Source organism: Phyllostomus hastatus, unplaced genomic scaffold, assembly GCF_019186645.2.
Source record: "Phyllostomus hastatus isolate PE091 unplaced genomic scaffold, TTU_PhHast_1.1 phas_scaffold_501, whole genome shotgun sequence".
In the NCBI taxonomy this organism is placed as follows: Eukaryota; Metazoa; Chordata; class Mammalia; order Chiroptera; family Phyllostomidae; genus Phyllostomus; species Phyllostomus hastatus.
In genome coordinates, this window is record NW_025334033.1 from 62790889 (window position 1) to 62817161 (window position 26273).

At 53.8% G+C, this 26273-nt stretch overlaps 1 protein-coding gene across 4 annotated transcripts in view; it reads right to left on the reverse strand.

Annotated features, from left to right (window-relative positions):
* The window catches only part of TTC7B (tetratricopeptide repeat domain 7B), a 211185-nt gene that overhangs the window by 142251 nt on the left and 42661 nt on the right, over positions 1–26273 (reverse strand). For all 4 annotated transcript variants that reach the window (XM_045822944.1, XM_045822943.1, XM_045822942.1 and 1 more), the window contains exons 4-5: positions 21395–21525; positions 8431–8552 (exon numbers count right to left, since the gene is read on the reverse strand). In XM_045822944.1, coding sequence (XP_045678900.1) covers positions 8431–8552; positions 21395–21525 — 253 coding nt within the window. The remainder of the gene's footprint in view (positions 1–8430; positions 8553–21394; positions 21526–26273) is intronic.

The following is a 26273-nucleotide window of genomic DNA, read 5'->3' on the forward strand; positions in this document are numbered from 1 at the left end:
TCAATGTGTGGTTGCCTCTCATGTGGCCCCCAGTGGGACCTGGCTTGCAACTCAGGCACGTGCCCTGACTGGGAATTGAACCTGCGATCCTTTGGTTTACAGCCCATACTCAATCCACTGAGCTACACCAGCCAGGGCTGCTGTGCCTTTTTTATGTGGATATATGTGAAGATCCAAAACCATGCTGCCACTGTGGTTATCATCTTCCCAGATTTCAGTTGCCAATTCTTACCTTTCTGTCCAGGGAGCTGGCCAAACCTTCACTCTGTAGGGTTTTATTTATTTATTCATCTGGCCTGTGTTTCGTGCTCACCACGTGCCAGACACGGTCCAAGCACACTATGATTACTAAGTCACTTAATCCCCCGAACAACACTCTGAAGTAGGTTCTATTATTATCTCCAGTTTACAAGTGAGAACCCCGAAGCGCGGGTCAAGTAAGTCACCAAGGTCACAGTAAATGCGAGAGGGAGCCGGATCCGGAGTCAGCGCTCCTTGACCACTGGACCGCGCCGACTCTCCAGGGCACAGGACGTGGCTCCGGTCCGGTAGGTCTCGCATTCAACCATGACTACCACCGCCCCCAGTCCTCCCTAAAACACGAAAATCTTACCCCTGCCGTAGGGTGAATCTTACCCCTCCCTCAAAGACCAAGTTCAAATGTCAACTATTCTAAAAAACTTGATGGACTCAGCCAGGCAAGTAGCTTCTTCCTCCGTCCTCCCCTCCCTCCCCCACTTCCCATCCTTCGGGCTCCAGCTTTTCACCAGGTGTTACACTCGCCGCCTACACCCTCGTCTTGCCCGCAGCCCAGAGAACACCGTGTGTTCATCTCCTGTCTCCAGAGCTCACCCCAGTGACTGGCCCCTCACAGCCTCTCCACAAACATTCACGGAACTGAGTAGGCACTATTTTATTTATTTTTTCTTAACTAACTCAAAATCTACTTGAAAAACAATAAAATTGCATCTTTTAAAAAAATAATCTGTAATTTAGAGAGTTTACCAAGTCTGGCTAATCACTTTTTCTGGGTATTTTTGGGAAGAAACACAGCATTGGATTCTTTCTGATATTTGAACTCCTGGTTTCCAACATGCAGAGACGACTGCTGCTGACATTAATTTGTCGGACTCGAAGGCGAACCGGCTGCCACGCCCACTAACCCAGCACCTGCCGGCAGAGAGATGCTGCAGGAAGAGCCAGCAGGAAGGTGCAGTGCATTTGGGCCGGGCCTGGAGGATTATCAGCAAAGTCGCCTGTGAATTGAAAAGTAAAAATTCAAACCTAAAATAGAGAGGAAGGTGGAATAAACAAACATCAATTTAAAACCTAATTCATTAACTTTATTTGTATTTTTTAAAGATTTTATTTATTTTAGAAAGAGGGGAAAGGAGGGGAAAAGAGAGGGAGAGAAACATCAATGTGTGGTTGCCTCTCGCACGCCCCCTACTGGGGTCATGGCCCTCAACCCAGGCGTGTGCCCTGCCTGGGAATCGAACTGGCGACCCTTTGGTTAGCAGGCCTGCACTCAATGCACTGAGCCACGCCAGCCAGGGCTTCATTAACTTTTTAAGTTTTGTAATTTAATGCAAGACTTTGCTATGAGAGCACACAATTTTATTGTGCATTTCCTCATTGATAAGCACATCTACCGCAGATATCCCCACGCAGACAGTGAGCAAAGGCAGGCGTCTGTGAGGAAACCAGTGGCCCCTCTCCCTGTCAATAGATGATAGTGTTTCCTTTAAAAAAGCCACAAATTCTCAAAAAATGTCTCAGTAACTTTCTGGGCTTTAGCTCAATCTCTAAGAATTAACCAAAAATACCTCTGGACAACAAAAAGAAGAGAAAACCGATGATTTAGAATGAAATAAAAATCTTTAAAAAATAAAAAGAAATAGGTAAGAAGTATCCCTTGGAAAGAGCTGGGGCCTCCACCCCACCGCCTTCCTGGAAGGTGTGACTGCATTTGGCACCTCGGCCAGGGAGGAAGACCTGGGTTAACCACGAACCAGGATGGGGCAGGGACTCTGCCAGCTCTCTCCACACACCCTCCTCCCCAGGGTGGGCGCAGCGGGGTCTGCTCTGCACCCAGATGTCACTAGGTTACCAGGGAAGCTCCCCACAGCCCCCGCGCGAGAGCTCCCAGCTTCCTCCTGCACCCGTCGGGCTGTGAATTCCTCCTTCCCAATGCGCATGAGCCGTTTCCACGTTCCGCCCTTGAGGGGCGGGGCCTGCAAAGGCAGCGCTGGCAGGCTCTCCTCCCGTGCTTCGTGTCCAGTTTGTCCGGCCCGCGAAGAGCGGCGTCATTTTATTTTTAAAATGTGGGTCTGGGAGGCCCTGGGAGCAAATGTCCTCAAACCAGTAAACCGCAGAAACGGCAACTACCCTCCCGGCTGCGGGGGCTCTGGGATCCTGTCCAGGTGCGAGCACGGTCCAACAGCATTCCTGCCCAACCTTGGAGACAGGGCGGACCCAGAAAATGTACCGTTTCACTCTGAGATCAAGGAAACCGTCTGATCTGACACCTGGCCCCCTGCACCCTCTTTTAACAGAAGGACGTCAGGTGCAGGGAGGGAACCCTAATGCAGACGGTCAAGGAACACCTCCCTCTTCCCCGCGGAGGAGCCTCACCGGAGCAGCAGGTTCCGGCAGCCGGCCCAGGCGGTTCCGTCCATCCTTACATCCCCGGCCCAGAGCGCAGGGCTCAGGGAGTCGACGTGGCTCTCAGCAGCTGGAAGCTGCATTAACGGACCTTAAAGAAGACACTCAACTGCTAGGCATCTGTGAGCCAGAGCCACCTCAGCTGAAAATGCAAAGTTCACTCACTCATTCATCCTTCACGTACAACTGTGTTCCAGACACTGCTCAAGATCCCTTCCCCAACAGAACAGGCAAAATTGCTCCCCAAGTGGGACTTGTGCTCCAGTGAGGGAAGACAGACAGTAGACAAGTCAGGTAAGAAAACAGACAGTGTGGACAAAGGCATAACGAATTACTTTCTTCTCCTGCATGAGAATCTGACCTTAGGCTAACTTTCCAATTCTATTTCCTTGGAAACCTAACCAAGATGTCAGTTATGTTACTAGGCAACACTGACTATGTTGAAAATGACCCTGGGGGCTCGGGATAAAGTGACCAAGAGGGTCCAACACTCAGCAGTGGAAGGAAATGGAACTTCAGGTGGGGAGCACACAACAGAATACACAGATGTCGTACCCCCCCCCCACCCCCAACACCCCCCTCCTGCACTCTGGATGCCTAGAGTGACCTTCCGGTTCTTCTGCTGAGGCCAAGGGCAGACCGACATGGATGCACCCACCTCGGTGAACACTGACAAAGCTCTCGGATGGCACAGGACTCTGAACACTCACTAAGTACTAGCACTTAGGAAGTATACTGAAGCGATTACCTGTGCCCCATAATTCACCACTGAAAGCGGTCTTAGAGTTTTGTCATTAAAGTGGACAAAGATGCCTTTGTTCCCGTAATAAAGTTTTGATGACATTAAATGCAAACCTAGTATGCATTTAAGCAAACGAGAAAATTGGCTGACACCTTTTATTACATAGTTACATCTACACTGGCTTTCGAAAGTCCTTATTTTCCAATTGTGACACTGTATACGCCTTTGCACTGCCAGGTACTCCGCTTTGAGAAAAGAGCCCTAACTGGGCGAGGGCAGCATGGTCCGAGTGGTGAGAAAGCCGGACCGGGTGTCAGAGAAAGGTGCGTGGGTACCAGCTCGCCCCCGACCAGCTGGGTGACACTGCGTGAATCCTATCGCCTCCTTTACCGACTGTCTCCCTGGGCAAAGTGTAAACTCCCCGAGGCAGTGACTGGGTCCGAAGCAGGTGACCCCTGCATCCCGCCGGTGGCCCTCCTGCCCCAGGCAGCGGCTCCACGGGTTCCCCCCCTTTATTCCACATCTGACTCGAGCGGGTTTCCACGCCGGGTCCTGGGCTGTCCTTGCTTCTCCCTCTGCCCTCTGTCCCTCACTGGCCTCATCCAGTCCAGGGCTTTAAATGTAGCCAACTGCTGAAACTCCCAATTTGTAAGTCAAGCTCCACCCTCCCTCTGCGCTCAGGTATCTTCCCGGTTGACGAGTCCGCTAGGGCACGTGTCTGTCTCACAGGCGTCTCAACCGCAGCGCATCCAAAGGGAAATCCTGGACCTCCCCATCTCCAGATCTGACGCTCGCCGTGTCCCCACTCCATCTAACCCGTTCCCAAGGAACCCACGAGATTCCCATAACAGCCCCGACTCCAGCCAGGGCGGCCTCTTTACGCCCCACGGGCACGCAGCCCCCTCGGCACAGGCCCAGGTGCGGCAGGTGGGGTCGGCGCCCAGCAGGTGTTGGCTGAGTGTGCCACGTGCCCGAACCGCGCTTGGTGCTTCACTGGGGAACCTGGGAAACTCAGTCCAGGTTCTCGGGGAGGACAGGGCAGCCTAGCGAGGGGGACAGATGATAAACAAGCTCACCAACGTGTGCAATGACAAATTGCGGTAAGTGGGGGAAAATGAGTGGGTGCGGTGAGAGCAAACAATGGGGGGCACTGCTTAGTAACGGGGTGACGGGCCAGGCCTCCCAGGGAAGCGACGCTGCAGGAAAGAAGTGCCGTCCCAGGTGCCACTTAAGTGGCTTCCCCAGCAGTTCTGGCTGCAGAGACTCGGGGCGGGGCGGGGGTGGGGGTGGGGGACATCTCTCTTGGCCTCAGCAGGCTGAGGGGGCCCCACGCTGGGGCTGTTCTCCCGGCCACCCGGAGAACAGCCAGCACCCCCATGTCAGGGCAGTCAGCCGACCTCCCCGTCCGGAACGCCGGCATGGCCGTCGGCGACCGGGCGCTACCCAAGCCGACCCCGTGCATCGGCAGCGCTCTCTGTTAAACAGCAGCGGCGATACGTGCTGCCTCTTGAGAACGCTGGCGGTGTGAGGCTCAGCCATCACGCGAGTGACGGGGTGCCTGCTCCGTGAACTTCCCCGTCCATGGGAGCCTGCCCTTCACCCGGCCCCGTGTCCAGCTGGAAAGCCAGCCGGGCATCGCCATGGTGGGAGGTGGCCATGTACCACTCCCTGTCTGCCTGCCGCTTCCTTGCCCAGGGCTTCCACACGTGTTTTTTATCCGCGCCCTGCTTACGTAAATGGATGAGCCCCATTTTACAGACAGAGAGGAGGAGGAAGGGCGGGTTCCAGATCGGGTCCTCTGGCTCGGGGCCCGGGGAACCCTGGAGGTGCCGTCCTGGTCCCCTGAGGCTAAGGCTCTGTGATCTCGCCCTGTGCGGAGGCTGAGCAGGGTTCTTCATCCTTAGCCGGCTGGCCGCGGCCACCCCCAGGGATGAGCGACACAGCTGTGAGACAGAAGAGGGTGCGTTCCGGGTCGGACCGTGCCTGGGGACACATGGGGCTGGGCGGCAGCCAGAAAGGAGACCCAGGGTGCGAGGGAAAGGAAAAGGGGGAGGCGAGGAGAAGGAGCAGAGGATCTGGGACAGGCTGTGGACGAGACAGAAGGAAGGGCGTGATGGGGACACCCCGGGCACCAGCGGCCGGGAGCATCCCTGGCGAGGCCTCGTGCTAGGGGCCGGGTGCGCCCTCACAGAGGGGCAGGGCGCTGGCCGAGGCCACTGTCTGAGGGTCCGGCCGAGCCCCTCCACCCAGAGGGGCCACGTTTTGTCCGCGGAGGTGCAGGGCTAAAAGGCCTGAAGGCGGAACGTGGGAGCCGGGTCCCCGGGCGGAAACAGGGGCAACGCCACTCACACCGCCAGCCTCGCCACAGGTGCACAGCGCGCACAGCCAGATGCCGCTGTGCGGGTCGAGGAGGACGAAGGAAAGGTCCACGAAAGTGTCACTGGGATCTGAGGGGCTCGCAGGGGCCCGGGAGCCGGTCCGGGGCTCAGGTCCTCCCTGAGAGAGGTTCAAGGGCACCAGTCTGGCTCCCGGACCACTCACTCTTGACAAGGATGGGGACTCATCGAGGAATAAGAGTGATCACTGTAACTCATTACGTCCTCAGGGGTGACACCCCCAAAGCGGAATATCCTTCAGTATATCCCCCAGAAAGAAAGTGCTCTGTCAGTTTCTGCCCCTCGCTGCAGAACTCTCCTCTGCCACACTTCCCCGCCCCAGGGGTCGGCCAACCTGCACCCGCTGACCCATCCCGGATGCGTATGCATTTAAAGGATTTCATTCATTTATTTTTGAGAGAGGGGCAAAGGGAAGGAGAAAGAGAGGGAGAGAAACACTGATGTGCGAGAGAAGGCCGCCTCTCAGATGCCCCCAGCCCAGGACTGGACTTGCAACCCAGGCACGTGCCTTGGCCGGGAATCAAACCGGCGACTTTTCGGTTTGCGGGACGATGCCCAACCCACTGAGCCACACCAGCCAGGAGAGCATGGAGACGATTTTCGGATTTCTGCATATTTTTAAAAGGCAGGAAGCAGAAAAGGGATGAGACAGCCAGGGAGCAGGTGCACCGGGAGTGGAACTGCGGAACCCACGGGTGCTCAGGGGCAGCAGTGCACCTCCACTGGCACCCCGGGGACGCTGACCGTGGGTGCCCGCCGACACATGACCCCCGGCGTGGCTCTCGGGCCCCGAGTAACCCTGATGGCACTTGGCTTGTCCGAAACCCCCACCCCCCAGATTTCTCTCCTCACGTCCACATGTTGCGGTCCCAAAGCTGGCCTCCCCCTCCACCGCCCCTGAGAGTAATCTCTCGCTGCGCAGGCCCAGCCTTCAGACGCCGCAGCGCGCAAAGACCCTGCAGAACAGCCAAGCCGATGTCACCCCTGGTCTTCAGAGCCCAGAGGGAAGGGCGACAAGCCTGTGGCTATGTCAGTGTGGCTCTCCTTGAACTTGGGTAAAATGAGACATGAGGCAGCAAGCAACTCCCGGCATGGAATCCACCATCGAGTGACAGATAATGAAGCTCTCGTCACCATCATTCTCCAGATGGACGGCAGTGGGCGGCGGGCGTCTCACAGCAGGAGGTCAGAGCCCCAGGGCCCTGTTCCTCCCTCCTCAGTGGACAGCTCTCGCGGGTGAGGGTGTGCCGCCCAGCCGGCTCTCTTTAATCTCACACAGTGCGTTTGCAACAACAGAAGGGGCCGGTGCGGCACCCCCGACAGCCCCCAGGGAGAGCTCATTCCTGTCTCAGGACTTGCATAGCAGCCTCCCACACACTCACAGGTTAGAGGGAGGGACAGCAGTGCTTGGGGCATCCTCCGTGATGGGCGCCTTTTATTGTGAAAGGGACAAGAAACAGACCGCTAGAAAAATGGTCCACGTTCCCTCCCTCCCTCCCTCCCTCCGTTTAAAACAGCAAAGAAAACAGAACTCAAAACTCGGCTCAGGGGACATGCGCCATCACTCAGACGATCTCAGTCGGTGTCGGCTGAGATCAGATTTGAGCACGCCGTTGTGCCAAAGCCGCCGAGCCGTTCCCAACCTTGGGGCGCCAGCTGTGGCGATGCCAATCTGGACCACTGGCCTTCCGGCAAAGCCGGCCTTGTCCGCAGTTTAAGGAGGGTCTGAAAAATAAGTGTGCGCTCCCAGCAAGGTGAACCCCCACTCCCCGGAGCTGCGCCCCAAGGTTTGAAGCTCGTGACAATGAAGAGGGAGAGGCTCCACTGTTCATTTGTCCTGAGGCTGGGGCCCGCGTCCTAGAGGGAGGGGACCAGGCCTGGGGGGGGGGGGGGGCCCATGCACAGCCCGGGGGGAGCTGCGGGGACCCGGATACCTACTGTCGGTCTTCATACACATCTATCCTGCAGCACAATGTCAAAACAAGGGACAGCTGAGCAGAGTTGGCACAGAACCGTGCGTTTCTCATCAGACAACACAGAGAGGAAAACAGACATCAAACGCGTCAGCGAGCTCCGTCCCTCACACTCGGGCTCTCGGGCCGCTCTGAAACCGCCCTGCACAGGCGGGCCGAGGGGAAGAGGCCCTCGTGGGACATCGCGGTCACACTCACGTTCACCCAAGTACCGTCGAGACTCGGCCAATGCAAGTCCCCGGATGGATCAGCCGTTCCAAGGAGGGGGATCCCGTGGGCCGGGTTTCCAACTCGCTACTTTCCCCCCCAACCCCGGGAGTGGGCGGGCGGGGGGGGGAGGGGCGGGGGCGGCAGCCGCACAGCACCATCCCCAAGGGGAAGGGCAGCATGAAGCCCGGTTCCCATCAGACGTCCCCCCTCTGGTCTGGCTGCTCCTTACACAGGACCCCCTCCCGCCCCCCACCTTCGACTCTCGTGAGAAAGTGACCGCGCCGGGCGGCGGGGCAGGGAGAAGCGCGAGCCTGTGTTCGTTCTTTTTTAAAGAAATCCCAATTACAGTCCCTTTTTAAAATCGTTTCTGTCATAATAACTAAACCGAAGGCAGTGTTGTGAAGCTTTCTATTCTCCTTCTTTAGAAAAAGCGAAGAAGGCTTACCCATTTTTGAAATAGAGGACATGGGCTCTCTGAAGTCCTGTTTCTAGGAAAAAGCCTAGTTCTTGATCGTGGGGAGCAGGGCCAGGCTTAGGGCTTCTGTTTTGAATATTAGTAAGGATTACCTAGAAGGGGAGAAAACCGGAAAACTAATCAGATCCACATCCAAGTCTGCTTCCCTCAAACCCTATGGCTGCACGTACGGCACAGCTTGAAGAATGGACCTCCTTGCGCAAACAGACGTCAGTGCAAAGGCCCCGGTGCAGACGTGCCAGGGCCAGGAGAGCAGCGAGAACGACTTCTCGGAGGCAGGAGGCAACCGAGCAACCCAGGGGCATGTGTGGCCCTCCTGGCACCAGGGGCCGAGGCGTGAAGGGTGCCAGGAGAAGCATTAGGGCCGGGGTGGCTCTGCTAAATGCCAAGATGTTGACAGAGAGGCTACGTAAGACAGGAGCAGGTCCCAGCAACAGGCAGAAATAGTCGTCATCCGCCGGAGGCCAAGGCCACTGACGGGCAGGCTGCAGCTCCAGCCCCGCGTGAGCTTCGCGAGCTCCCAAAAGAGCTGAGAAGCGCCATGACGGGCCCGGCCTAAAATTAACCAGGGACGGACGACAGACTCTCCAGGCTACGGAAGGGAGGCCTGCGGACTGAGCGGCCATTGTCTGTCCTCAGGGGAGGAGCTGAGACAAACAGCCTAAGCTTCTGGTCTCCGGGACTTGACCTCTCATCGACAGATAACGAGGTTTCAAGAGTTTAAATTTTTAGCCTTGCAAGAAAGGCTTCCAACTAATCAGGAGAAAGGCTTGCCAGTGGAATGGGTTATGGTGAAGTCTGTGTACGTATCAACTGTCCCACAGGCTACTCTTCTTTAAACTCACAAGTCGAGTAAAGCATTCAGCAAACAGAAGCTACTGTGGCCCATTAAACACCACACAGGGGCTCTCCAAACACTGTCCGCATTTGCTGAAAGTATTCAGCAGCTCTTCAAGGACCCTGATGTCAGCCAAACCCCAAATATTCTAGGGATCTTAAAATTACTCTCCAAAAAGAGTTGAAGAAGCAATGGCTAGTTCTCTAAGTCATGAGGTCTGGGGAAAAGAAAAGTAGCAGACAACTCCATGAACAACATGTTCTGGAGTGAAGTCCAGGTGGACGACTCAGCATCTCACCAAAGCTGCCTGGCTGCTTCACGACTTAGCACTTGGCTCTCTGCAAGTGCTAAGAGGTAGGCGTTCGTCCTACCTCCAGAAAGCGTGAGCGTTTCTGTGTTTCACGCAGGGCCCCCCTCCGCTTACTCTCTAAGTGATGGAGGTGCCCAGAGCAGGGTCCTGAGCACACGGCCAAGATGATCACACTCACTCCTCTGAGCTTCAGAAATCATCTAGGTGCTATCCCGGCTGGTGTGGCTCAGGGGGGGCTGGGCGTCGTCCCGCAGACGGAGAGGTTGCCAGTTTGATTCCCGGTCGGGGCGCCTGCCCCGGGTGCAGGCCAGGTCCCCAGGTGGGGGCGTGCGGGAGGAAACTGACTGATGTTTCTCTTGCACATCGATGTTTCTCTCCCTCTTTCTCCCTCCCTTCTCCTCTGTCTAAAAATAAATAAGTAAGATATGAAAAAGATCATCTACGTGCTGCCAACTCCCACACCGGAAGTTTCTGGTCCAGACCTCCCTTCTGAATTCCAGGCTCACGCATCGAACGGCTTCCTTGGCATCTCCATTTGGGAGAGCGACTCTGAAACCTTTAAACATTATCCTTCGTGCGCTTTTGAAAATAGTTTTTAATTTCAAAGAATGCCATGATTATTTTAAAAGCAAAAACAACTCAGAACAGGACGAAAAGAAAGTTATAAATCATCTTAAAATTCCACCACAGAGATAACCAGTTCACATCGACTGAACAACAGTCCAGACATGTCTGTATCCGCGTGTATCAAGAGGAGAGAAAAATGAAAATCATTTTCCAGAAACTGAGGTTGTGTTCTATGTCCATTTTAAATGTAAACCATTACATGTAATTTTAATTAAATTTGCTAGAAAAAAATGAAGGTGCGACCCAAGTAATCATTCCACTTCGGAAAAATGTGGAGATTTCCCCCACATAGTTCATAAGAGGTCTCTCTGAAGTTAAAAATGTTTCATATTTATTATGTGTGTGTGGGTGTGTGTAGAGAGAGAGAGAGAAGGGAAGCGGGGTGCTTCTTTTATCAGCGTATTTCAACTTTATACAGTATCTCCGGAGTCACAGTAAAGACGAGGAGACTGACATAGTCATACTTCATGTTACCTTCTACTTTGCCTTCTCTTCAACCTCCTGGTTTTGTTATGTTACTTTTTACATCGCCAAGGCTCCCGAGGTTCCACCCCATAACTGTTTTTGCATCAGTGCTATACGAAAATGCACTTGCTGCTTCTTTTTTTTTTTTTAAGATTTTATTTATTTATTTGTAGAGAGGGAAGGGGGGGGGAGAGAGAGAGAGAGAGAGAGAGAGAGAGAGAGAGAGAGAAATATCAATGTGCAGTTGCTGGGGGTCATGGCCTGCAACCCAGGAATTTACCCTGGCTGGGAATCGAACCTGGGACACTTTGGTTCCCAGGCCGCACTCAATCCACTGAGCTACGCCAGCCAGGGCCACTCGCTGCTTCTTAAGTTCTCTAGTTTGAATCGATTCTTGGTTGGTGGAACATTGCCAAGGACTCGTGTTGGAGAAGCCTGTCTCTCGCCTCTCCTGCTCTGAGCCTGACCGGGCAGGGCCCCCTGGGCTTCCGGCTGCCTCTCCCTCCGAGCCCTGCAGACGACTCCCCAGCCTCCCAGTGCTGAGGGCCACCGTGGGGGACTCGGGAGCCGGCCAACTGCTCTCCCTGTGGACACGATCGGCAGAGAGCAATCCGCTTTTCCCCGCAGTCTAGAAAATCTACCAGGCGCTGTCTTGCCTTTCTTTCATCCCTCTGTGCCCGGTCTACTTCGCACACAGAAGGAACGCTCAGCCTACAGATTCAGATCTGCAGTAGAAAGGAATGCGCTGGAGGTGGGCCGCCGCTCTGGGTTCAAAGCCCGGCTCCGCCACTTTGGCGAGTCCCAGCCTCTCTGGCCCTCAGTTTGCTCAGTGGTAAAATGAAGATGGCGACAGAACATAGTTTTAGCACGGTCCCACAGACTAAATGAGATTTTGAGATTTTCTTCCTTTCTAACGTAAACATTTAACGTTATAAATCCTTCTGTACGTTTTTTTTTTATATATCTTGAAGCTGTATTTTTAGGTACACACAGTTTTAAGATTACAGCATCTTGCAGATGAACTGACTCCTTCTATTAGCTAATATCTCCCTTCATCTCCTGCACTATTCCTCATTCCTAATTCTACTTTCTGATACAATATTACAGCCATTCTAACTTCGTTTTGATTTTTGTTTGCATAGTATACATTTTTACTTTTTGTCTACCTATATATCAATATTTAAATGGTTTTCTTGGAACTAGTATATAATTAGGTCTTGCTTTTTTGTCCAATCCAAAAATCTCTGCTTTTAAGTGGGGTGTTTAGGCCATTACCATTTAAAGTAATTATTGACTCAATCAGAACCGTCTTTCTAGTTGATTTTTATTGTTCCATACGTTTTGTTCCTTTTTTCTCTCTCATTCTGCCTTTTTTTATTGATGATTCCCATTTTATTTCCACTATTAAATGATTATCTTTTTTTCCTTATTTTTAGTGGCTGTCCTAAGGTTTACAATATAAGCTCTTTAGTTTATCACAGTCTATCTTCAAATAATATTATACCAATTCATACATAAACACCTTGTAACAACAGACATCCATTTCCTCCCCTAGCCTTTGTGCTTTTATGTCACTAAGCCCAGTACCTCGGGGACAGGGCTCGCCCTCAAGGGCCCCTTTCTGGGCACTGCCCTCCTAGCGCCCAGAATGCCTTCCTCGGACAAGTGCTCTCTAACCACCCCCCCCCCCCACTGCAGGAAACCTCGGAGCATCGTCACACTCTAGGAGTCCATGCTGAGCTCAGAACGGAAGCCTCCACTATCACCCATCTTAATAAATAAGGCCGTCCGCCCAGCTGCCCAATCAGACACCAGGGCGTGAGCATGTACACCTCGACGTTCTAACACCTGATCTCTCACCAGGTGTGTCCAAACTGTCTCCCAGGTGTGACCACATCTGCCCGTTTCCAGAGACATTATTTCACCTAAGCTACTGTCGCTTCCTGTCAGATTTCTCCAACAGCCCCTACATGGCGTCTCCACGTCCTCTCCTGCCCCTTTCCTTCCCTTTCTCTCTCCACAGGCAGCCCGCATAATCTTTTTATATATTTGAAAAATATCTTACTTATTTTTAGAGAGAGGGGAAGGGGGGGAGAAAGAGAGGGAGAGAAACCTCCACTCGAGAGAGAAACATCCATCAGTTGCCTCCCAACCATGCCTGATCGGGAACCAGACCAACGACCCAGGCACGTGCCCTGATGGGGAATCAAACCGGCGACCTTTCCCTCTGCAGGACAATGCCCAGCCCACTGAGCCACCCCGGCCAGGGCCTGAATAAATTTTTTCAACACAGTCTGGATCATGTTACTCGAGTTCCTTCTCATCTCTCAGGGGTCGGCATGACTGTCCCCTGCCTAGGGGTGCCTGCACTGGTCCTACCACATGGGGGAGGCCCACCTCTGTGGTCCCCTCTCCACAGAACGTCCCATTCTGCTCCTGCCCTGTGTCCATCAGTGTGGCTTCTAGCTTGACCTCTGGTCGTTGGCCTCCATGGTGCCACAGCTGTCACAAGCCAGGGCCACCTCTCTTTCCTTTACAAACACATCTGGTGTCTACTGCAGTAGAGCTCTTTGCAGGGCAAACTTTCAACACATGTAGTAAATGAATGAAGTGTGCAGTAAATGAATGAATGAATGAATGTGCAAGGCCAATCAGAAACGCAGGAAAAAAGCAACCAGAAATAAGCTACTATGCATTAGGCACTACGTAGGTATAGAGGTTATCTCATGTATTATCCCCCAAAAACCCACGGGGAGACACACCCTTGTCCTCTCTTCACTGAAGGGGACACCCGGACTATGCTCCACTGAGCGAGTTGCCCAAATCACATGGCTAGAGATTTAGAGCTGGTGACAAAACTCAGGTCCACCTGACTGTGCATGCTAGCCCCTCCCCCTCGGTCCTATCCGTCTGTGTCTGCTCGCAGAACGGAACCCAATGGACAAGGGGTCAGGGCTGCCAGGGTGGAGCTTTAGGTTCTCAATGGGAAACACGCAAGTGGGGAGGCAGAGGGAAAAGCTCAGCTCAGGGCTTGCTCTGAAGCCCAAGCATCTTGGATTTAATCCCTCCTTCACCAAGAGCCTCTAATGCACAGGCCTGGGCAGGGGCATTGTTCGGCGGCATTAAAGCCACCACTTGTCCTGCGGATAAACACTTCCCCATGAGAGGATGCCAACAAGCATCCTGACCAAGTACAGCCTGCTTTGGTGTGTGCACACCCCCAGCGGCTGAGGAAGCCCGGAAGCAAGGGAGCAGGGGCCAGAAAACTTAGATCAAAGGACCCAGGTTCAAGGTCTGGTTCTGACCCGCTCTCCACGAGTGAACTTCAGAGAATTCCTTTGACCTCTCAGACCTCCACTGTCCTCATCTGTACAATGGGATAATGATACACAGCTCACATGGTTGTGATAAGTTGCAAATGAAACATTTAACGAGAATATAAACACAATAATCTTCAATGGAGATATATTGAAGAGTTATCTTCAAAGTAGGAACAAAATACGGACATTTTCCACCACCTTCATTTTTTGACATTGTTTTAGAAAGTCTGAAGATAGGACATAAGAGAGATAAGATGGAAAATATTAGAAAAGAAGAAACCACCACAACAAAAAAGATATATATCTTCTGCCATATATCCATATTCTCACAAGAATAAAAAGAATCAACTTTCCTTTCATAGAGGAGGTCAATGTCATGGTTAACGACCCTCTGTCACTATCTTGGTCAGCCTTCAAGATATGGCTCAGGTGTCCTCTCTTCCGGGAACCAACCCTAAACTTCCACGCCGGTCTGGTCCGAAACCCTTCTCTGGGCTCGCAGCGCCCTCTGGGCGTCCGCCCCCTGTGCCCTCACGAGATCCCGTTCCCTACAGACTTGCTCCGTGGCTTCCTCACCCCAGTGCGCGGAACACAGAAGGGACTCGATAACTGTGTCAGCGAATTAGAACTCAACAGAATGACTCTAAAATTCATTTAGAGGTGTCCACGGAAAAGGGCAGAGGATATTCTGAAAATAAGAATAAGCAGTTACTAATCCTTCCAGATGTTAAAACCCATCACAACAAAGTTCTTATTAAACAGAGTCATGTTGGTGCAATACAAGAGGGCAGAACAAAAGAGGAAAGTCAGAAATTACTGTTATATTAACACTTCCTTGAATGACTTAAAGTATATGACAGAAAATGTGAAAAAAGAGATGTAAGATCACCCTAAAGTGGCATGGAAACTTGGGGAGAACATGAGTCATGCCTGATATCATATATAAGGTAAATCCCCAGAAGATCTGGAAATGAAAAATTATCTTTGAAAACATGGAAAATGGTTAAAAACTTTTTAAATCCTAGAAGGGGGTTATCCCAAATTTCATCTTTAAAACAATAAAAGAAATATAATAAAAAATATAATCAGGTTCAACCACGTACAGATTTAAAATTTATGAGCAACTTAAATTGAAAAATTACTGATTGGGAAAACATTCTGAGTAAACATGATACAGAGTTAACATATTTATGGTATAAAGACTTTATTCACATTGTAAAAAAAACCTGACTACATCCCAAAATTGAACAGAAAGTATAAACAGACAAAAAGCAAGCATAATAAGGTTACATATAAAGTTACCATCTGACCCAGCAAACCCACTACTAAGTATATACTTAGGACAATGAAAACATCTGTCCGCACGGAATCCTGTACATGAACTACAGCAACGCTCTGCAACAGCCAAAGAGTTTAAAGGACAAAATGATCACTGGAGAAACACCTGCAGTGTATCCATACAGCAGCCACACTATTTGACTACGAAAGGGCTGAAGGACCCTGCATGCTGCAACAGGGTGAATCTTGAGACCCTGAGGCCAACCCCAGAAGCCGGGGGTGGAGGGGGGGGACACACCAGCTGTGCAGTTCTGCGAGTCTGACACGCCCTGAACTCAGAGATACATGGAGACCGGGCGGCTGCAGATGAGCGGGCACGGGGGCTCCTTTGGGGTGGCAAAAATGTCCTGTAATTAAATATCGGCGATGGTTGCCCAGCCCCGTGAATCTATTAAAAACCACTGAAACGTACACTTTAAAAGGGAGAATTGTATGGTATGTAAATTCTATCTTAATAATGTTGTAACAAAAAAGGAAAAAAGATAACTAGTAAACAAATCAATGAAAAAAATCCAACCTGTCTCACAGTCAAAGAAACACGAACTGCAAATGCAAGGTAGGGTCTTCGCCCAGCAAATCAGCAAAGTAACTTTTAGACAACAGCAAGCTATCAATAAAGAGAAAAACTTCACTACCCGCCCGCACGGCCGAAGGTCAAAGAGGAAGGGCAGTATGACTCACAGAACGCAATGGGGCACATTACATACTTAAACAAGAACGTTTAAAAGTGTCACCACTGCAGGGACCTTGCCCTCAAGGGACAAGGCAAGGGCTGCCTGAGGAGTGGGCGTCGTGGTGGTGTGCGGAACAGGCGCCGCCCGCAGCGCGTGGATCATGCCCCGGAGGCCATCCACTGATGGAACAGGGCATTGCCTGGGAAATGCTTTCAGGTTCTGACATAATGTTGAGTGAAAACGAAGGCAGATTAAAAACACTTTAATGCTGCAAAATGATGAGGGCAGAGGCAGACTGAGGAAACACACACACAAAAAATAAAATAAACTACTCTTTCCAACTCTGGTTTAAGTGTGTCCTGGTCTCCCATTCCGGCTCCTCGGCGGACAGGCCCTGCGTCCGAGCGCACGCCCAGCCAGCCGGTCTCTGGAAGATTCTCTAAGGAGGGGCTCCTCCAGGTACGCCGCATCAGGCTGTGGCTCGAGCCGGGAGGGGACGGGAAGGAAAGGGAAGGGAGAATCTGTCCTTTTCTTATTGTCTTGCACACTTAAAGCCTGGGCGCAGCCACGCGGACCTCCAGAGTCTGCCCTGCCTCTCCGGTTGGTCGCAGCGCCGGGTGCTTTTCCGCGGCAGGGCCTCTGGTCTGAATCCCGTGCGCGCACACGGTAACCTTCACCTCCTGCAGTTCTGAGTCCGGCGCCAGGATCCTCCCTGCAGGGCGGACACCTCGAACTGGGGCGTGACCACGCCGATGGCTGCGCAGAGGAAGTCTGGGCGGGGCCGGGTCTTTCCTTCCAAACTCCAGCGCTGCACAGCCCATAAGGAGTCTGTGGATGGCCCATAATTCGGCACTGCCTCCCTTTCCAAAAGAGGGTGTCAAGGAATGAACTGTCAGCAGAAGGTAAAGTTCCACCCTGGCACCGCTTCGGCTCAGGAAAGCCATCACCGGCTGGCTGGCGGATGCGCGCCAAGGACAGGGGCAGCGTGATTTCATTTGCCAAAAGCAGAGCTCGCATTATAATATTCAAGGATGAAGTCATCGTTATTCCGGTCGCTGCACCCCTAGCAGCTCCTTGCGGGGAGATAACGTTATTTAGCGCTGGCAGCACGCCACCACCTAAAGATAAACTAATCAAGGCCGTCCCACGCCCATTCTAATTCTATCTGCTCTAATTTGATTTGTTTGATTAAATTATTTTATGGGCGCGGTGTTAGAGGGATCTTTTATTCCCCTTCATAGGACAAATTGTCAGGGAGAATTGTCAGTAGGTGCCTCTGGGACGAGGACACGCCGAACAAAGAGTTAACGCGCACGGCCTCCGTGTACTCGCGTCTCCCTCCGCCCTGCCTCCGTTTGCAACCAGCGGCGCACGGCACAGCGGGAGCTCCTGGCGGGCTGGCCAGAAGACACTGCAGACTCGCCGGTTCTCCAGCCCCTGACAGGCCGGGCAGTGTGAGGCCCGCCCAGAAAACAAAAGCTGAAACAAAGGACTAGGCCAAGGTCACATGGTCAGAGGTGAACAGAGGTGCAGAGCCCAGACATCACATTGGGACTGCGGGCAAAACGTTGTCCCATTATCCTCCGCCCAAGAAAAAAAAGCAACACTTTCCTGAAAAAAAATCACTCCATTAACATTCTCCCGAAAATTCCTTAACATTTTATATAAAACTGTGTTTTCAATATTCCATATTTTTTACCTACATATCTGAAATCTCCTAAGGTGAGGAAAGAGTCCACTGCCAGGTGACACAGGGACAGAGTGACAACAGAACTAACACTGTGTGCCAACCACGGACGTGCGGGGAAGGGCATGGTCAAACCACGCCATCCTGACTACCACGGCCGAGCCACTGGTGTTGCTCTTGTACTAATGAGGATCCAGAGGCAGCACAGAGAGGCTGGCAGCACCGCCCAAAGTCACACTGCTAGCAGGTGGCAGGGTGAGCATCCCAACACCGCAGTCGCCTGACCGCTGTGCTCTGCTGCCTCCCACAGGTCAGTAAGTCAGCCCCAGGGGAGGCCAAGGTCATCTCCCTCTCTGAGTGTCGCTGCTCCGCTGGGAGCAAACTATTCGAATGTCACTGAACAGACCCGCTCTTCGGGAAACTCAGAGAGTGGGGCCGCCTCGGAAGTGGGATTTGGTGGTCCCCGAGGGCGAAAGGCGCTGGCCGCCATGCTCCACACGGTCCTCCAGAGTTCTCCCCAGATTTTACCCTTGCTCGTACACGAAGTTTAGAGCCAACACTAATAAACAAAGCACCCAAAGGTCCTGGCAACTGGGAGCTTCTTCTCGAGAGAACGGCTGGGAAAGGAGGGGCAGACCACCGAGTGACGGACCGCGTCTGCCCAGTGGGGCAGATACAGGGGCAGAGCTTGTGGGGGCCTCCACCAAAGAGGGCTGCCGACCCAGGGAACTGAAGCCTGAGCAAAATTTCAGTTTTTAATTTAGCATACTTCTAAAAAGTCATTTAAGTTCTAAAAAAAATTTTGTTTAAGAGGTTTCCTCGGCATAGCATCCCTTATCTCGCCTCAAAACCCCTGAACTTTCACCTGGCCCAGCGGCCACTTAAGGAAGGTCCTTTTCCCCCTCAACTCCTCCTGAGTCAACACCTATTTCTTAAATACCTACTGCGGTCAGAACCGACGTTGGGTTCACTCGGTCTCTCTCATCGCTAAGGTCTCCACTTGCTGGGTCTGGGGAGGCGCACAGTGGTCCCCCACGAAGGACGGCACAGGCAGGACAGTCTGAGCCAGAGACGTGAGAGCTCCCGGAGATGGACCGGGGCCGAGGCTGCGTCCCTGTGCCGCTCGGAGCCACGGTCCGCCTGGGGAGACACCACGGAGCAGCACTTTGCACACATAAGGAAGGGTGTGGGGACCGCAGTGGCCGGGGACAGGGGACAGGAGCGCGTACTGGGCTCGGGAAAGAAAGGGCAGAGCTCTGACTCTAGCACCGGCCCTAAACTCCTCTGCGCCCTGGGCTCCCCCGTCCTGGGCCTCCGCTTTCTTCTCAGAACCTAAAACCCTACAATCGCTATTTCCCCAAACCCACAACAAATATTTGTTTCCTATCCTATGACTGTATCTTTGGAAATCTGGCTAAAGCGCCCACTGGGGAACAGGCGGTTACAGAAGGCACATGACAGGAAGGAACCCAGACCTGCCAATATTCATGTCACGAACGGCACCAGTGACAGAGGAACCTCCTTTCTCCCAGCCCGAAAAGGCAGCCTCAACATGACAGGGCCGGACAACCATTGGGGAGTGGGGTGCAAAACAAGGGCCCTTGAGTGGCGGGGGCTGTTGAGGGGATGAGAGCAGCTTAGCTGGGGTGCGCGGGGTTCCCCCACTGCCGAGCACTGGCAGTGGCGGAGGCCGGTGGCGGAGGTAATGGGGGTTTTGAAAGCAGGGTCACTTCTCTGGAGACCCTGCCCTAAATTCCGAATAACAGGAAACTCCTTTCTCGTGGCAGCCTGCAGACAGGGCATTCTGGCAAGGCCTGTCCGGAAAGGGCCCAGCCACTGTCAATAGAACGAGAACGGATGTGACCTGGCCACCAAGGAGAGAGGACTGGAATGCACATGCGAGAACAATGACGACGTCACTGTACTGGTCAGTGCGGGTGGCAGACGCCGTGGAGTGAGCCCCGTGTAGTGTGTGGCCGTCACATTCACAATGACTGAGCAAGTAGAGCCGCAAATCTGCCTCAAGTTTTCATTAAGCTTGAACATTCCTCCGTGGAAACTATTTGGATGATTTAGAAGGCTGCAGCTATGGGCAGCTGGTGATTGGCAGTTTTATCCCGACAACGTGCCTACTCATGTATCATATTTCATGCAGAGTTTTTTGGCAAAACGTCAAATCACCCAGGGGACTCAGTCCCCTTACAGCCCAGCTTTGGCGCCCTGCGACTTCTGGCCTTTCCCCAAAACTGAAATCACCTTTGAAAGGAAAAAGATTTCAGACTGTGGATGAGACTCAGGAAACTACGATGGGGCAGCTGATGGCGACTGGGAGAACTGGGTGAGGTCCCGAGGGGCCTACTTGGAAGGACACTGAGGCATCACCGTCCTGTGTACAACGTTTCTTGTGTCTTCTTCAGTAAATGTCTCCATTTTTCATGTTGTGTGGCTGGGCACCCTCTGGACAGACCCCGAGTGCCCCCAGGCGCGACAGGCCCTGATTTACAACCCGCTCTGGTGCAGGCCGGGACACGTACCATCTTCCTGCTTCTCACAAGGCAGCTCTGACCCTCATCACTTACGTTAACATGCAAAGACTTATTTTTAAAAACCGTTTCCGGTCTGTATGTTACTAAACAACAAAAACCGACAAGGCCCTGGCAGCCCCCGTCTACCCTAACCCTCGCGGAGACAGAGAGCCTACGCCCCCGGTGGGGACGAGACCGCGGTCATTTTCAGCCTCCCAGGATTTCCCGTCATTTCAAAATACCTCCCAGGATACGTCTCTGGGTCTGAAGGGGGAGCGTCGCTGCCAGGCCTTGGTCAGGACTCCAGAGAACTCTGCTGGGGGCAGAGATGGCTGGGAGCTACTGAGTAAAAACAAGTGACATTTGTCCAGAATCCCGGGCTGTGTGCCTTGTTTACCTGGCCTTTTATAATCCCCACAAGAACCCGCGAGGTAGGAACCACAACTAATCTCCTTTTGCAGGTGGGGGAACTGGGGCTGAGCAGTGCAGGAGCTTTCAAGGGCTGAGCCAAGACAGAGATCCATCTAAACGGTCGAGTGACACAGCCCCGCCCAGCCTCCCGCTTCCCCTACCTGAGGGTGTGAGCTCGTCTCACTCTCCCTGGGAGGGGGCGGGGCACCCATCGGCCGCTGGGTTCCAACTCCCGCACCAGAGGCACAAGGGTGACTGCCACCTGGAAGGAACCGCCCCGATGGCCTCAGGGGATCCACCGCCTGCTTCCAGCAGGGCAGTCGAGGGTCCCCAGCAGACCTCTGGAGTCACCACTGAGGTCAAGCCCCCCGAACCCAGCTGCACAGATGGTCCACACAAGTACAAACGAAGATCGACCCAACTTGCAAAACAGAGCAGGCATAATTAGCCAGCTTCGGGGTGCTAAGGGGATAATACGCAGGCGCACACTGTCGTTCTGCTCCGAGGACGCTGAAACGCTCCCCGACTCGGGCAGGCCATTTCCCAAGCCCCCGCCCCCACCCCCGCCCCCCCCCCCATCGCCGCCCTGCTCCCCTCGGCATTGCAGAGAGCGTGGGACGCTGTGCCCCCGCAGGCCGGCAGGCGGAAGGTTTTCCAGAGGCTGACCGCGGGTCTCTATAACTGGCTGTGAGATTTTTAAAAAATCATCCGCGGGAACACACACACAGTCCACACTCACCCTCTCTATCTCTTGGAGGTACAGCAGCGCGATGTCCCCGGCCTTCTCGTAGCAGGTGACCACGTCCTGCTCCCGGTCCACGTGGAGGTTGCTGGCGGACGAGGAAATGGGCAGCTTCTCCAAACAAAGTCCTGGAAAAATGAAACACAGAAACTGGGCGGGTTGCTTTGCACGGGCTGAGCTTTTACAATGTTGCTCTAGAGGGCCAGAACGTGGTCCCGGGAGACCATGCACGGCCAGGGGAGCGCACCCCCTGCCCCCTCCCTCTTCGCGTCCAGAGAGACCAGCAAAGCGGAGGAGCGCCGCAAAGAGCATCCGCAGCTCCGGACCAAAGAGGCACCGAGCGCCGTCCGGCTCCTGATACCCGGGCTGAGAGCCTGGTTGCTGTGACCCACTCAGACCTGACCGAGCTTCTCCACCGATTATGTCCCAAGGTCCTTACGGGATTTTTAAGGTAAATAAAGTTAGGCTCCCAGAACAATACTAGCTAAGGAACATTTTCTATCTCCAAGTGTAAATTAAAAAAAAAAAATCAGGTGCTCTCAGGAGGCTCGGTTACTAGAAAACCTTCCAACCCTCAGCCTTCGAGTGTGGCAGGACAGCAACCTCTCCGTGCTGGGCGGAGAAAAGCCCCAGAACTTCGCTCTGTGGGCATCTCTTTGCAGATGGAGGAGGCACCCTTAGCCAAGGGAGGCGTGAGGGCTGGGATGCAGGAAAGGCTGGAAAACTCACAGAGCTGCGGGGAGCGGCTGCAGCGGGGACCCAACGCCGCCTACGCCCCTGCCCTGGGCGTCCAGCCCCAAGCAAGGGGCACCCGGGCTCTACCCACACCCGGAGGCAGCGGGAACTCCGTGCGGGGAGGCCTCCGGGGGCTCGATGCCCAACAGGGCTGCTGCTGCGCCGGGTGCCCTCGGACTCTCACACACACACACACACACACACACACACACACAGGTCGCGCACACCCCACTCCCTGTGGCAGTGTGAGGAGGGTCCCTGCCGACGGTAGCGGGGTCCGCAGTGGGAAGGCACCGCACAGAGTCCTGCCGATGCAGAAGCCGAGGTCTGCCGTGGTGAATAAACCACGTGACCAGGCCGAAACTTGCAGGTCAGCTCCTGGCGCCACGGGAAACAGAAGCCGCGCCTTTGGCCTCCCCAGCAATGCCCATCAAGGCTGCCGCTGACTTTCAGAGCGGACGCCGCCCCAGAGAGGGGGTCAGACACTCTCAACACACCAGAACACAGGTGGCCCAAAGGCCCCTGTGCGTCACTCTGACCATGGCCTCATCCAAGTTGCTCTTCAACAGCGAGTCCCTTTGGTCTGTGGAAAGCTGCAGGGGGCGCTGAACTGTCCGGAGGGAGGAGAAACCACCTTTATTGCCCCGGAGCCAGAAATGTGGGGCTGCCTGCCTGCGAGATCTGAGATTACCTCTAGGTCACAGAAGGTGCAGCTCGCCGGAGATTCTGATACGATTTAACAGCTTTATAGAGGTAAGATTGGCATGTAACAAACTACACATTCTCTTCAATGTTTCAATATTATTGTTGTTGTTGTTGTTGTTTTTTATCAATTCAAGTCCATAATTTACATCTAGGTTCGCTCTTTACGTTGCGCAGGTCTGTGAGTTTTGACAGATGTTCTGATGATGTCAATCAAATATCCACCGTTCCTGTGTTGGACACGGTAAGTCTGCTGTCCCAGAAACGCCCCCTCCTCCCGAACCCCTGGCGGCCATGCGCTTTTCCACCATCTCGCAGTTCGGCCCCTTCCAGAGTGTCACAGAGCTGCAGCCGCGCAGCAGGGACCCTTTGCAGACTGGCTTCTCTGCACTGAGCCGCGTCGATGTGGGTCCCTCCGTGGCCTTCGGTGGCCTAACGGCTCATTTCCTTTTGTTGCTAAGTAATAACCCACTTCCCCATCAGTCTACTCAAAGGCATCTGCACTGCGTCCGAGTTGGGGCAAACGTGAGTAAAACGGCCACAAACATCCACGCGCAGGCCTTTGTGCGAACACAGTTTTCGACTCCATCAGGGAGAACGCCAAGAAACACAACGGCGCATCGCGTTTGTAAGACGCAGCTAAACAGATGCATCTCACTGACAACGCGTGACTGCGTAGTTCCAAGGGGTCTCGGCCCCTACCGACCCGCCGTCCGCTCGTCCTCTCGCTCGCCGAAGTCTCAGGCCTGCCGGTGGCCGTTCTGACGGTGCCACTCAACACGGTCTCCTTCGGACGGCGTGAAATCACTTCACATGCAGCACAACACCTTTATAGCCGCATCACTTCCGTCCCTCTCCCCAGTCTCTGCTCTCTTATCATGTACACTTCCCTGTTACACAGGCTACAAATCCCAGCCCACGTGGTTGTTACTTCTGATGAGATAGTCAGTTATCCATGGACGCCACTTACATAAGAAGGGGAGCTCGTACCCCTGCAGTCTGCATGCAGCACAGCCCCGACTCCCAGAGCTCTCCCTCCTCTGCGCTGGCTTCTCCCCGAAGGGATTCCCGGGACGCCTCTCTCGGTGCAGTTCTGCCGAGCACGACCTCTTTCTGTCACCGTCCGTCTGAAACAGGCTGTACGTGGCCTTCCTTGCTGAGCAGTATGTTCGCCAAGTACGGGATTCGGGGCGGGCAGCCGGCTTCCTCTGCCGCCCCCGGCCCCACTCAAAACGCCCGCCCCACGGCGCTCTCACCCGCGTGGCTTCTGACGGTGAGCTTGCCCTCGTTTGCCTGCAAGGCGCTGGCGTTCCTGGCTGCTTTTAAGACTTTCTTTCGCCACCGGCAGTGAGCCGTTCGGAGGACGAGGTGCGTGGGTTTAGTCTTCTCCATGCTTCTGCGCTCAGGCTTCGCCGGGTTCCTGGACCTGAGGGTTTCGAGTTTGCATCAGATCTGCAAAGCGCGCGGGCGTCACTTATCGAAACGTTTCTGCTGACTCTCCTCCCTCCCGCGGGGACTCCAGGGACACGCGTCAGCCCCCGGCGGCTGTCCCGCAGCTCGCTCGCGCTCCTGCCCCTTCCTTGTCCCTCTGTCTTTCTGCGTCACTTCTGACGGGTTCTGCTGCCGTATCTTCAAGTTCACTAACCTCTTCTTCAGTGTCTAATCTGCTGTAATCACATCGGTGCCGTTGTCCTCTCCAGGAATGTTTAACTTCCACGTACGTCTCTACCAAACTTTCTGAACATAAGAAATGCAGCTGCAATAACGGTTTTAATGTCCCTCCAGTCCTAGGGGCTTAATTTCCTTCCCATCTGGAGCCAGAATTGTTCCTGCAGCTGCAGCTGAAATCGCCGAGCAGCCTCTCCAGTGTGAAGTCCGTTAACACCTCTCAAAATTTTCTTTGAAGAACACCTGATACACTGAACAAATTGGCCATGTGGTAGGGCGGCTCCAGAACCACTGAGAAGCAAGCACCTGCCTGGAGTGCCCACATGGGCTCTGAGCTCCGCTTTGTGCAAAATTGTAACCACCAGACGACACCAAAGACGTAATTGTTTCACAGTCTGCCTCCTGCTGTGTGAGAAGCAACCAAAGAATGTGCACATCGGTATCAGAGATTTAATATAAAGAAAACAGAATCTCCAGTCAGGGAGGAAGGCACTCGGTACCACTGCGGCTGGTCTTGGGCCACTGAGACTCACCAAGATGCCGGGGCCCCCTGGGAGCTGGCAAGCCCACGGAATCAAAGGAAAGCCAAATCCAATTCAAAGCAGTTTGACTAGCAGCTGTATTTTGAACTCTGCTTTGCTGAGACACAGTCATCTAGGGCTGCAGTCTGTGACCATTCACAGTCAGTAAGGGCATTAAATGACCTGTGAAACTTCACCCTCCGCTGTGAGGGGAGACTGGTGCGTCCTGTGGGTCTGTGTTCTACGTAGGCAGATACGCGGACACCCAAGGTCTCGGCTGGCAGATGGGTCCCCGGCAAGGAGCCCATCCTTGGGTAGGAGACTCTTCACGGTAAACATTGTCCCTTCCCCCAAACGCTGTGGCACTCACCCCATGGGCCCGTGGGCACCTGCAGAGAAGAGGTGAGTCTTGGTTCACCCGTGACTTCAAGGCCATGCGGCTCAGTTCCAGAACATTTAGTTCTCTGTCGAAAGCTGCCGACAGGACCTCTGGGCTGGACTGTCCAATTTCAAGTGTCTGGGATCAGATCAACAAACGCGTCTGAGAAGCAGAGTCCCAAGGTCGCAGGCCACATGGGCCCTCATTGAAACGTCAGGTGACACCTTGTCAGTCTGGAAAGCTATCGTCAGTCGTGTTTTTAGTCACTTCCTTTCTTCCAGGGAAATGCACAACAAAAAAGCAAAAACCGGACTGAATAAACAACTGGTGTGACAGCAACACCGAGTGAATGTCTCGGTAAGACGTGCACGCCTACAACGAAAAGGGGAGAAACGCAGCACTTCCCGTCCAACCATCAAGGCCAACTTCAAAGCATGGCTCCAAACAGTGGCCCAGCACTGGCTGCGATTTAAGGGCGGCTGAGCGGCCGCCCCGCCACAGCAGGGTGTCCCCACGGAGAGTCACTTCTGAAATGCGCTTTCAGTGCAGGGTGACACACTCTAAGTAACTGAAGGATAAGAGAATCATCGAGATCACCCTCAACTGCCTTTGGTGCTCTCCCGCGGGCATGAGCTGCTGTGGGCCCGTGGCACGGGTCCTATCGCCTTCCGACGCTGTGGGAAAGGAAAGTCTCGGAGAAGCGGAGTGACCTGCCCCGGGTCTGCGCGGCGGCCGGCGCTGGAAGTTGTCGGGAGCCGGGAGCCAGGAGCCGGGGCAAATGCGTCCTGCCCAAGGTAACATTCTGGAAGGAAACAGGGCTGCTGAGTCTGACGCAGGGCTCGGAGTCGAAAGCAAAGGTGCTGTCCAGATG